Source organism: Bos indicus, chromosome 7 (assembly GCF_029378745.1).
Source record: "Bos indicus isolate NIAB-ARS_2022 breed Sahiwal x Tharparkar chromosome 7, NIAB-ARS_B.indTharparkar_mat_pri_1.0, whole genome shotgun sequence".
Lineage (NCBI taxonomy): Eukaryota > Metazoa > Chordata > Mammalia > Artiodactyla > Bovidae > Bos > Bos indicus.
The window spans coordinates 110,350,808-110,364,486 of NC_091766.1; the positions used below are offsets into that span (position 1 = coordinate 110,350,808).

A 13,679-nucleotide genomic window follows, 5' to 3' on the forward strand; every position below is an offset into this window, starting at 1 on the left:
ACTCAAAGTTCTTGCAGTTCACAGGCAAGGCAAGCCTTGTTTCTCTGATCTGTGGGCATCTGTCTGCCAGTTTGGGCTCTTGGTTTGCACACACTACTCTTTCCAGACTCCTCAGCTACTGCTGCCTGAAGCCATCCCCACAGTGACCACTGGGGACTTAAAAAGGTTGTTTAATGTATATTAGTGCACTGCCAAGGAGATAGAATAATAATGTATATTTAGTGTACTGCCAAGAAAATTAAATAAGACCTAGAAGTTCACAGCTGAGGGGCAAGCCCAGGTAACCATGAAAATCTCCCGAAGAAGTCGATGGTTCTTTATCATTTCAGGTCAGAAAATTAATTGTGTTGGATCCTAAGAAAAGGCTGACTACCTTTCAAGCTCTCCAGCACCCGTGGGTCACAGGTAAAGCTGCCAATTTTGTACACATGGATACGGCTCAAAAGAAGCTCCAAGAATTCAATGCCCGGCGCAAGCTCAAGGTTAGATGGCATTTATTTTGTTTTATTTTTTAAAAAAGATTTTTCTCATATCTTGCTAATCAAAGATAATTCTGCTATTGTTTATCTAATATTGTTACTTGTCTCCTGTGGTACCTGGGAAAATGCTGCTTTGAAACCCCAGTCGTGATGGTATAAAGCCAACCTCAGTTCTGTTATCCTCTTGTAAGAATTCAGTGTGGGTTTTATTTTTCTGTTTGGGGAATTCTGGGGGAGGAAATGGCACTGGGCAGCTTGCGGGACTCTTAGTGAAGCACTGACTCTTACCAACGACTGCCAGGGAGTTCCCAGGGTTCATTGTCAATAAAGGGAAATGTGTGGGATGTTGAGATTCACCCACCAAATAAATACATTGTCATTACTTCCCATTTAATTAAGGCTGAACTGCTTGAAAGTGTTGTTCCGGAAACTAATATTTATTAAGAAAGTTGTCTTCTTTCTGAATATGCTAAAATTGGGAAACAGTTTTTTTCAAGCTATATTTTATAATATAGGCAAATAATTATACTTGGTAAAATTAAAATAACTCAAGTGATAGGAAAGTTATCCATCAAATTGTATCCCTTTTAATAGAACATATATGGAATAGAGATGAAGTGTTTTTCTCTTACATAATAGTATTTAGGACTAGCTATACATATAGAAAATCTCAGAGGACAGCTGGGGGTCAAAAATAGTGTTGTATTCAGCAGTCGCTTACTGGTTGATACAAGCTAAAAAACATGAAGGGTTCCATGATCAAATTACTTTGAAATATCCTAGATTAAATATCCTTGACTTAACCCAGAATTTCTCAAACAAATTTGACCATGGAACTGTCTTATCTTTATAGTACCTATTAACATCCATGGAAGTAGTGTCCCATACTATGGGAAACACAACTAAAGTTTTTGAATATTGGCAATCCGTGGGAAAGTGCATTTATTTAGGCTTTCCTCCAGATGACTAAATACACTAATCTGAGATTAAACAGATTTTGCTTTTCATTCTTCAAACAAGTTTTCATTAGACAATTTTGGAATCATACACTTTCCAAGACTAAATAGTAGCAGAATAACACTCCCTAAATGCAAAATTGAGATCAAGCCCTGATTTGGGATTTTCAGTGGAAGTAGCCCCTGATCCTTCGGTCTCCCCCGGCAGCGGTCAAGGCCAGGTGGCCTCCTCCGGGCGGGGATTTTCGTGCAGTAACCCCTGACCTCTCTGTCTCCCCAGGCGGCGGTCAAGGCCGTGGTGGCCTCCTCCAGGCTCGGCAGCGCCAGCAGCAGCCACAGCGGCGTCCAGGAGGGCCGGGCCAGCCGGGAGCCGTCTCCACCTCAGGCTGGCGACGGGGGCGTCCCAGGGGGCGAGGGGGCCCCGGGGGCAGCCGAGGGGGCCGGGGTGGAGCTGCCAGAGGTGCAGGCGGGGGAGGAGGTCAGCGGTGCTGATGGAGACGCCGCGGCCCCCAGGGTGGAGCCCCATGCATCCGAGGAGGAGATGGAGGAGGCCGGCCCGGAGACGGAGGGGCGCCCGGCGGGGGAGACGCGGGGGCCCGCTGGAGCCCCGGCAGCCCCGGAAGGAAGGGAGGAGGACCCTGCCCTGGAGGTCGGAGCTCAGCAGGGTGACGCGGTCCTGCCGGAGGACTAGTGGCTTTCTTCCCGTGTGGGAGCCAAACCCTGGCACTGTGCGTTTTGTCCTTCAGCAAGGAAGGCGGAAGCATGATGTGCACTATATTGTGGTTCTGTTTCTGAGGTGCAAAAAATACATGTGTGTCAGTTGGTCATCCTAACTTCAATGCATGTGACTGCTTTATGAGAAACTAGTGTCTCCTATGGTACATAATGGATATCAGAATCCAATGAGTTAGATTTGAAATTGCAAGTAAACACAACATATAAAAACGTTTTCAGGGACCAGTAGTGCACATTTGAGGTAAATAGTAACAAATTGTTTTTGCTTTGAAAACCTAGCCATCCTCCACCCTTTGGATTTCTTCAGAGGGTAATTCCTTTGGACGTTGCTCAGCTATAAGATGTATTCCCATGACATCTACAATACCTTCAGTAATGTGCTCAAACTGTTTACAAGAAGATGATTAGGTTATAGGTGTATGTGCAAAAAATTGCATATATACCACATAATGGTAAGAAACTGAAGCATATTTTAAGGGCTATGAAACCATATGCCCCTAAACCTTGTGTGGAGAATGCTTTTTTATCTTGTCTTTATTTATATACACCATATTACTAATAACCTGAAATGTTCTATCACAAAATTCTGCCATTTTATAGTTGTGGAAAAAAGTATTTTACAAATTCATGCTGAGGAATTTATTCTCACCTTCACCTGCTCTCTAATAAGAAGTCCTTATGATGGACAGCACTTAGGAGTGGGAAAACAAAATTTAGTGAAAACAAGAAAAGACTGGGACTTAGGCTAATGAAGACTGACTCTTTGCCATTTCAAATAAAATTGAATTTATTTATGAGCTTGTACAGTTTTAAAGATAGGAACATTTTTATGGATAAATTCTATACTGACCAAGGTTCTAAATTTGTAAAATAATCTATACCAATGGCTGGTGCCAGGATGTCTGAATAGAATGAGAGTAATATCCCATTGTAAGATCATTCATTACTGAATTCACTATAGTAAGGAAGGGGCTTCCCCAGTGGCCCAGCGGTAAAGAATCAGCCTGCAATGCAGGAGATGCTGGTTCGATCCCTGGGTCAGGAAGATCTCCTGGAGAAGGAAATGGTAACCCACTCCAGCACTCTTGCCTGGAGAATCCCATGGACAGAGGAGCCTGGCGGGCTACCGTCCATGGGGTCGCAAAGAGTCGGACACGACTGAGCACGCACACACAGAGTAAGGAAACATTTTTGTTTATAAAGGTTCTTTTTTCCTTCAATTGATGATTCTTTAGATATACTGCTTATGGGCTAAAGATATTTCTAGAAAGCTAGTATACTTTATTCTCATGCTTGGAATGGAAGCAGTCATAATTCACAATGTAGTTTTGAAAGTTTCCATGTTGAGAAATTTAGGACAATGCAGCTTTTCATTTACTTTAATAAACAGAAACAAAGAAAAAAAAAAAAACACTGATTTCAAATCAGACTCTTGAGAAACTATAACATTAGACCTAATACTTCACCATGATTTTTTCAAACTATTTTTCTTTGGTTTTCATATAAACACTTTTTCCTTATAAAAACTCACAGTTAAATTCCAAACACCACAGATTTATCTCTAGTTTGAGCTTAAATGGACATTTTTATCAACTTAATTATGTAGCATATTTTAGTAGGATTCTTTAATTAAAAAAAATTATTTTCAGGCCAAAATTTTGGACAACAAAAATGACTATCAGATGAAAATCCTCATCAAAAAGAGAGATCTTAAATTCTTTTGGCGCTTCTTCAGAACTATTAAGTTGGAAAATTAAATTAAACCTCTGGTTTCTGGGGACTGTCAGACCTTGTAGAAGTTCTGCTTTCCAAGTGCAGGTCTTACTTCACTACTGTTCTCATGAGGAAAATAGGACTTCTTGTCTTCCGTAATATCAGGGCCTGACAGGTCACTGACATGGAGGAGAAGGCCCGTGAGGCATAGCAGCTGAGCTTCTGAGAAAGAGTATTTGTGTTTGTTTTATGTTTATTAACTAGTACAGACTACTTATCTTCTTTACTGTCTCTTTCCTTCTTTATTCTCTCAATTTCCATTTTAGGTATTATAAGAGGCTCACTAGTTTTAACCTTTTAAGAATGCCTTATTCCCTAAGCATTAAGATTTCCATTTTAAAAGACCAATTTCCTTGTGTCCTTTCCCGAGGAGATTTCCTGTGAAGTCTGTGTACATGGTTAGGCGGTAGATGGCAAGTGTCCCGTGTATTTGCAAAAGGGAAGAAGAGAAGGAAAGGAATCTTAATGGAATGGGGCATACAGTCAGATGAAGACACAGTGTCCCCCCAGCCCTCGTCCCTGTCCCCCCAGCCCTCAGGGCTGCCTGCATGGGTCGGACGTGGGAAACATGTCCTGTGAAGAGCGCTGCAGATGCAGGAGGCCAGTATGCATTTAAGAATTTACCCAGTTACACCAGCGCCCACGCCCGCTCCCTGGTGAGTGAAGGTGTGAATGTAATTTCGTCTTTTTAACCTGCAGATTGCATTCTCTCAAAATCAGAGGGAGTTTTAGATTTTGATCTGAATGTTAAAAACTAAGACCTGATAATGCCTAAATGACTGAGATAGTCATTTCAGTGGAAAACAAGCTTTCACAAAAATCTGTCATTTCATCCAAATGATTCAACCTGAGATTTCATAGAGATGCTGTTTAAGTTAGCATAGTTAACATTTTTGAAAGAACAATACACATTTATATTGCCTGGTAAAATGGGGTATATTATCTCTCTCAAAGAGTACTTAGTTAAATAATAGTAGACTAACACAGATACAACCTTAATTTGATGAATTATTTTGTAATGTTTATTGCACAACATAGTCACAAAGCAGAATAATCAAGGGAATTTCAGCAAACAATAAACTATATTTTGCATTTTAGAACTGACAGTTATTATATTGCATTATTGATTTTTGTTCTCAAATAAGTTCAGATACATAGCATAAACCAGACTATTTTGCCACAGAGAAGGACAATCTTGAATTATTTCCCCCATTTAAAAAGTCTAATTGGAATCCCGGTGTTTTTTTTCTCAAACCATAAGAGCACATTTGTCCTACGAATACATAAATAAGGTAGAAATTAGAATAATACTGTTGTAGATGTTATTGTCTAGAAAAAAAGTCGCTCCTAATATAAATGATACAAACCACATATGTAATTTTAACTTTTCTCTTAGACACATTTTAAAAAGTAAAAAAAAAAAAAAAAGCTGATAAAATTAACTGTATATTTTAATATATCCAAACTCTTATTCTAATATATAATCAATATGAAAAACGAACACAATATTTTAAATTTTTTATTTTTGTATTGAGTTTTGAAAAGCAGGATTGTGTTAGCATTTTTGGTACATCAAGTGACCAGCAGCCACCTGTGAGCAGTGGCTGCTCGTCTGGAAGAGCACCCGTCCAGAGCACCGTGAAAGCAGAATGACACACGAATGTCTGTCCTTGGATCTGAGCTGCCTCAGTTGTCCACACTGATAAGTTGGTCGGAAGCCAAAAAGAAAATGTTTCAGAAATGTCACAGACTTAGTGAGTAAAAGCTCTGTTGGCCACATCTGTTTCATCAGGTGCTTCAGAGGAGGTGTGTCTCCCAGCATGACTTTAGAGAACAGTCTTTCCTGCCCGTTGGTAAGTTGTCCGTTGGCCACAGTTCCTCTCATCCCTCTGGGCCCCGGAATCTTGACCACGGGCCGGAGTCTCATACAGCCATGAATCCAGTCATGTTCTTACAAACCAAAATCTGCGGTGGGCGAACAGGTTTCCTTATTCACAAAGGGCTGCACATAGACCCTCAGTGGGATTTTGCAGGCTTCTGAAACACACACATTTACATGATAAAGACTAATGAAGATGATATCATCCCAGCTCTCCCTAAAATGAGACTATGACCATCGCCTGACATTTTTTAGATTTCTTTAGAAGGATTTAAACAACACTGCCATTACACATGGATTCAAAGGACTTGGAATTTTCTTAAATATTGCTGTGTTACAATAATCCTCAAGGTTCTATAGCCACTTTTAGTGGCAAGCGTTAAAAGAAAGGAACAGTTTGTCTTTTAATGTGACCTCAATTACATAGTATTTTAAACATATTTTATAATTTAGAATGTTTACGAATCCCTATTTTTCCGGTTTCACATGCAGGGTAACTGCTTGTGGATTGCCTATAGACTGAAGATTTAGAGAAAGTCATTTTGTTTTTGTTTCATAATTCAGTTATTTCACAGAAGCATCTGGTTGCATTTCAAATTGCAAAATAAAAGAAGTAAGTGTCAAAAGGGCAAAAGTTAAAATCAGTAAAGCATTGTGTTTTAGAATTGTCTTTGCAAAGCAAATACAAAAAGTCAAAAAAGTGAATAAGCATTAGGTTTTTCCCGATGAGGCTGACTCCACATAAATTGGCATAAGTATACTAAGCAGAGTCAATTACATAATTACACTGCCATTATGTAATTTACTTGTCATTGCAGAGTATTCAGTCTGGTTACCAAGGTCTACTTTAGCTGGTGCAAAATTTCCAGATGTTTACTTATATAATAGGATTTGTAATATCCTTGTAATTACTTCCTGTTTGGTCACATTCAAATTTCCTCAGTGTTAATCATGGATATGTTTCTGATCAAGGTCATTGCTAACATTTTGAGCATTTATTGGTTAAAAACTGCTTACTGCTTAGACTTTTATGTGTATCTTCAGCATTTTTTTAAACATTTATGCACATATAATCTCAATATTGGTATTGTAATACTCATAACCACATGATAAGCAGAAACATAGCCAATAATTTTCTACAACTTTTTTTGTTCAAAGTTTTTCTCTTCCTCTGGAACAACTCAGGGTGAGTTTCTGGCTTCTTGACAAATAGAAAAAGAACCTAAAATATCACTGGAGAGATATCAGCTATCCACCCATCTTAACCTAGTTCGGCATTTCTACTTTCTGTATCCTGATCTAGTAAAGGCCATTTTTGTCATTATTACTTTCAAATATCATCTGAGATCAGATAATATAGTCTTAGCTCATAAAGCCCAACCATTTATATACTTATCTTGGAGAGCAATAACAAACTTGACTAATTTATGTTTGCTTGTTCAAAATTCTAATTGTCACACACTCTGTGGTGTACTCTAGAAGGTTTGATCGCGTGATTTTAACCTCAAGATTCAGTCTTTTCCGTGTCACCTGGCCCAGAGGTCCACCTGGGACAAGACAGAAGTGTTGCCATGAGAACAGACTCTCGAGTCCTCGGCAGGATAAGCACTGCTGTAGCGAAGACTCCAGGCTCTGACTTGGTTGAGCTCAAATAAGCCAAATGGGAGAAAGCCTCTTCCAGTTATACTGCTTGAATTGGTACAGTGCCATGGTCTGTAATGGACAACGGCATCTCACCAATCATTTGCTCTTCTCGAGACCTGGTTTGCTGCCACCTGTCCCGGATCAATGTTTTGTTCCATTCCTATGGCCATCAAGCTTTTCAAAACTAAAATCCTCTAAAATCCTAGAAAATATCCCAGACTGGCTGAAGGAATGTGGAGCCCTTGGTGGCCAGAATTTAGTTTGAAACGCCAAATAGCAATCCTAAGACTGCAAAATCATGCTGGTCTTCTTAAATAATTGTTTTCAGCACATTTTGAAAAATGACCTGGAATACCCATGGACATGCAATATTTATATCTGTGTTATCGTCACTGTGATTCACTGTTAAAAATTACATGCGTAATCTTCATCAGATTATATAATAATATTTATTTTCCATTTAAAAATTATTTTGGGTTACGCAAATACAATAGGCTTCATATTTGAATTTTTGAGAGCTGTTGTTTTCCCTAAGCACTCTGACAATCAGTTGCGGATGATGAAAACTTACAGGTATGGTAGTTAATCTGGTTTGTAATGGATACAAGTAAGAAGGACTTGAATGTGACAACTGTCACCTCATAACTGCCTCTTTTTAACTTATTTTATAGCCTATCATGTAGCTAATATATAGTAGAATGCAAATAGCATATTCATGAGCTATGATTCTGTTTACATTTTTTGTCAAGATTGTTACTTACTTTCAAAGTTCCCAAAATGTTTATATTCATGCACCCTTTTGAGCAAACTCCGGGAGATGGTGAAGGACAGGGAAGCCTGGCATGCTTCAGTCCGCAGGGTGGCAAAGAGTTGGACACGACTGAGCGACTGAGCGACTGAACAGCAACAACCCCTAATTTCAGTAATATATTCCAGGCCCCCTAGCAAGCTGAAAGAATCGCCAACATGCCCGTTTATTAACTAATCAGGTCCAAACAATGGAGCAGTCGTGCATTCCATGTCTGACTGACGTCACTCCGCTTTCCTGGACATTTTAAAAATGTCCTGTGCGTTTCTTGGGGGCTTCCCTGGGGGCTCCCCTGGGGGGCTCAGACAATAAGAATCTGCCTGCGATGCAGGAGACCCGGGTTCAGTCCTTGGGTCAGGAAGGTCCCCTGGAGGAGGGCATGGCAACCCACTCCAGTGTTCCTGCCTGGAGAATCCCCTGGACAGAGGAGCCTGGTGGCTGCAAGTCCACGGGGTCTCAGAGTTTGAGCTGACTGAGTGACTAACATCAACTGACACTGAGTTTACTGAGTGAAATCAGCAGACAGGTGACAGGTGTGTAACTCCTTATGTTCAGTGAAAAATGGGTATCATACAAAGAGGATTCTTAGGAGAAAAGTTAGAGGCCAGTACTGTTTTTTTTTTTTTTTGAATGCCATCATTCTGTTATCTGTGGTCTTTGTGATATACGCAGAAAACTTAGATGTGCATTAAAAAAAAATAATTTCCACATAATTATGCAAGGAAATAGACTTAAAATCTCCAAAGATCAACTTTCCAAGAGTCAGGCAAACTATGGGTCATGGACCAAATACACCAGAGGCCTATTTATTTATAAATAAAGTTTTATTAGAACACAACCATGCTCACTTACAGGCTGGCTGTAGCTGCTGTCACACTATAGGAGACATTGGAGTGGTTTCAGCACAGACTGTATGGAAAGCCCGAAAGGGTTATCTGGCCCTTTACAGAAAACACTGATGACCCTGGTTTTTCACAGCACCCTACCTTTTTGGTAGCAGCTAGGAACAGATTCCCGTACTCCAGACTTCTCCTTAGCATAGGGTTCTTCGTCCCATTTGCTTCTTAGGAAGTTAGAACAGATTTGTTTGTGTGGAGAACAATAATTCTGTGAATAATTATTAACAGCAGGAATTTTGCTGGAAGTATGGCTTAGTAAACTTTCCCTACAGAATTAAAATTCAAAAGGGCATCATTTCTGAGAAAAGTTTAGAGTATGAATTGACTTGGTTATAATTCAGTGTTGACTTGCTCATCTATAGCTCAGGAAGCAGGCAAACAGCTAACTTTTTACTTTACAGTCCCTGTGGTTTTCTGAATGCCATATATTTCATTTATTCGAAAAAAGAAGGCTTTGAGCAAATGCTTCCCTTCCTTTTCTTAGTTATTTAGAAATCCAAGAGGACCTTTCTTAAGCCATTGTCATCTCACCTGCCTTCAGGGAGGAAGGGGCCCAGGCGCTGAGGATGTAGGTCATGTGCCCTTTGTGTTTGAATATCTCTAGCCGAAAGGTTACAGATGAGATATTGAGGAGAAGAACTATTACCAACTTCTTATTAGGAATACTTAAATTATATCATGAGTCTAAATAATGTTTTAACTGTTGCAGCAATCAATACGCTGTAGCCATTGGGATACACTGTAGAACTCAGGAAAAAAGAGACGCTCTGTCTGCCGGCTCCGTGGCTGATGTGAGCAGGAGGGAGCCTTGCCTGGAGTGGACAAGGGGAAGGTAACGAGAGACTGGACTCCACACTCCCACCACCCGTTTTCCTCCACTGCCCAGAGTTTGAAGGCAGTTAGTGAATTAAGCTTGGAGAAGGCAATGGCAACCCACTCCAGTACTTTTGCCTGGGAAGTCCCATGGATGGAGGAGCCTGGTGGGCTGCAGTCCATGGGGTTGCGAAGTGTCGGACACAACTGAGCAAACTCATTTTCACTTTTCACTTTCATGCATTGGAGAAGGAAATGGCAACCCACTCCAGTATGCTTGCCTGGAGAATACCAGGGAGGGGAGCCTGGTGGGCCACCATCTATGGGGTCACACAGAGTCGGACACAACTGACATGACTTAGCAGCAGCAGCAGTGAATTAAGCTTATCATTTTTAAATCTCTCTCAATACCTGGGTCACCAGCTTCCCTTAGAAATGAACAAAACAAAGCCAATAGGTAATTTTCCTCCCAGAATAATGTTGAACAGTGTGTTTCGGGAGTATTAGGCCTCCATTACAAACACACTTTAATGAAATGATTTAGTGGTTCTGAAGCTTTCTAGGAGCAGGCTATGCCTGGAACCCATTTCCTCAATAAACTTTCACTGAAAAGCAATTACGTACCATGAGAGTCAGAGTTGAATTAAACCCATGGTCCCCTCTAGGAGTGAGCTTTGCAGTTGAAAACACAACTGTGTCTATAGCCTGTGCTCCATCGAGGCAGGCAGTGAAAGCTCCCTTTGCTTAGAATGACCAAGGAAAGCTTCCTGGGAACATCAGCTAAGCATGATGGATGAGGGGAAGCTTGTAGGCAGGCAGGAGGACGAATATTTGGCTGAGAAATGTACCGAGTGGAGAAATGTGAACAGTGCTGGATCTACAGGGAAGTGTCGCTCAGTCTGCGTAAGCCTTGATTGTGGGCAACGCTGACTCAGACAGGCTTCCTCTCCACTTCCTACTCTGGGTAGACACCTGTGCAGTGTCCCTCAGCATCTGGCCCTCTGTGATCCACAAACCTGGCTGACTTGGTGTACCCCAAGCAGAAGAAAAATCACCCAATGCATACAGACATTTTTGCAAGTCACCAGTTGAAACAAAGCCTCAGTCACTAAAAGCACAAACTGCATTGACGAGGTCTCCACTGACCAAGCAGCGTAAAGGATGACAGTGGTTATTTGAGTAAATTTGGCAAAACTCCAGTATCTGAATAACTCCCGTGACACTACAACGTCACCTAACCACTAGCTAAAGCTTTGCCAACAGAGGCCTACGTCAAAGTTACTGTTTTTGTAGCTATTTTAACCTTTTAAATTATCTGACCTGAAAAAAAAAAAAAATCTGACCTGAAAGGGCAAGTCCTGTGAGATCTGAGCTAAATTATACCTGGAAGCTTAGATTTCAAAAGATAACCTGTGCTAAGCCTCAGACAACAGAATTTAAACTCTTCAGAGCCGCTTTCCCCAAACACCAAGCTGGTCCTGTGCAGTCCTTTCTTCTCCCTCTCTCTGTCTCACCCCTTAATACACTCTTCTGTAATTTCCTCTTTACTCATTGCAGGCAGTATTTTACATCCATCTTCAGGAAACTTTAAAAAAAAATAGGTAACAGTATATATACTTTTAGGCATCTTGCCACTTTGCTTGTTTCAGATAACGTCTGTGATTAGTAAATGCCTTATTGTTTCTCAGGGCAAATGAAAGGAAGGAAGGGTCATCTGACTGATGGAAGGGAGGCCAAGACAGAGATGCTGTGGGGACACAGCACAAGTGAGCAGGCATTTGAGAAAGGAATGCATCTTACCAGGGTTTTCAGACTTAGGGGGGCGTTGTCTATATGCCTTCTCCAGGTTTTTGTAGAGGGCGGATCTGTATCACGTTCCTGTTGAAAGTATTCTGGACTAAGGATCTAAGCAGCTCACAACATTGTGGAGGCTTAGGTGGAAGGATGGAATACCACTGCAGACAGGAACCCTCCATCCGCAGGAGTTTAGACTGCAAGCCATTAGCCAAGACAGGCCCTTTGAAGGACAAAGAACAAGTGTCAAGATTTGAGTTTTCATGGCCGAGACTGCAGCTGCCTTTCCAATTTCTGATTGAAAGTGCCGGAAGGAGAGCTGCCAACATTTCATTTTTAAAACCTGTCAAAACGGTGCTATCGATCCTTAATACAAAGATCCATTGGGGTATTTTTTAAGTAAACGTGTAAGTTTGCCCTGGCCATAAGTGTAAATATAGAGAATGTCTGTAGAGAATTCATCGGAGTCCCGCGCGTTTGCTTTTGACCCAGCTGCCGTCTTCAGTGGCCGAGACGGCGGGGCTTCCGGCCCCGCAGACACCGGAGCCCAGGCTCGGCGCCCAGCCCGGGGGCGCGGCCGGCCGCCTCCCGGACGCAGGCTGGACGACGCAGTGCAGCGGTTCAAATGCTCATTTCCTGGTGTTTCCCGGGGGCGTAACAGAGTGTGTGACACGAGCAAATGAATGTCGGGAGACTAACTGTCGGAATGACCTTAGCGAGCCCGCGTTTTTCTGTGTAAGTTCTCTCAGGTGTGTCAGAGCATGCCAAAAGCAGCATGTACCTACTGCTGGGAAACGTGTCAAGCAGTCTGCATGTACCGTATGATAATAAATCCGAAGAGCCCACCAATACTTTGTATTCTGTGGTTTGAAATGTTAGCACAATTCAAGAGTGGCACAGTGGTCATTTCCTCATATCTGAAATGTGGAGTTGCATTCCTTGAGTGTTTTTCCATTTTCTCAGATAAAATTATACCCTGGGTTTCACAGTATTTTTACTATTATATAATGATGTCATAAAATCATAAAGTTAAAAGAGGATCTTTGTACTCATTTAACCCAACCAGCTCATTTCACCAAAAAGAAGTAACAGCCAGAAAGGTAATGACTTATCCATGACCACAGTTAGTGGCTGAGATCTGGGCTGCCCATCCAGTCCAGTGCTCTCACAACTGAGAAGTCAGTTCACCAAAGTCAAGGCAGAAATTTATATAAGAATTGATTTTCATTATAAAAAACAGAAAATACAGAAAAGTACAAAATTACCACAAGAATTCTTTCAAAGACAAGCATTGTCTTTTTTATCTAGCATTAGTTCTTACAGCCTTTATCATATTGCAACTGTTTTGTATCAACCTGTATCACTATCGCACGGGCGTCCCAGGTGGCTTAGTGGTAAACAATCCACCTGCCAAGCAGGAGGCCTGGGTTCCATCCCTGGCTTTGGAAGATCCCCTGAAGAAGGGAAAGGCTACCCAGTTCAGTATTTTTGCTGGGAAATCCCATGGACAGAGGGGCCTGGCAGGCTCTGGGATCACAAGAGGGTTGGACACAACTTAGTGGCAAAACAACGATTACTGTAGAAAGCATTGTTTGCATAATCTTCGCAGACATTTATGATAGTTGCATAATAATCCAGTCTTATTTTTTTCTCAGTAACACTACAGAAAGCTTTTCTGAGTTTGGGGAAATCTATCCTAAGGAAATAATCCTAATGTTGAATTGTCAGCCAAATGAGATGCAGTGGTCCCTTCATGATGATTCTTTCAAACCTACAGTACCTGAGAATGAAAGGGAAAATCCTTTATTTTCACTCTTAAGACACGGATTGTTAGCAACAAGAGTTGTAAAAAGATCTGAAAGTCTTTCTTGAGTTTGGCCATCCAATCAGTTAGCAAAC

General features: G+C 41.2%; 1 protein-coding gene across 5 annotated transcripts in view; it reads left to right on the forward strand.

Moving 5' to 3' along the window:
- The window catches only part of CAMK4 (calcium/calmodulin dependent protein kinase IV), a 255,441-nt gene extending 253,173 nt beyond the window's left edge, over positions 1-2,268 (forward strand). For all 5 annotated transcript variants that reach the window (XM_070794140.1, XM_070794139.1, XM_070794143.1 and 2 more), the window contains exons 10-11: positions 330-482; positions 1,716-2,268. In XM_070794140.1, coding sequence (XP_070650241.1) covers positions 330-482; positions 1,716-2,126 — 564 coding nt within the window. In that variant the 3' untranslated portion in view covers positions 2,127-2,268. The remainder of the gene's footprint in view (positions 1-329; positions 483-1,715) is intronic.
- Positions 2,269-13,679: the final 11,411 nt, after the last annotated feature.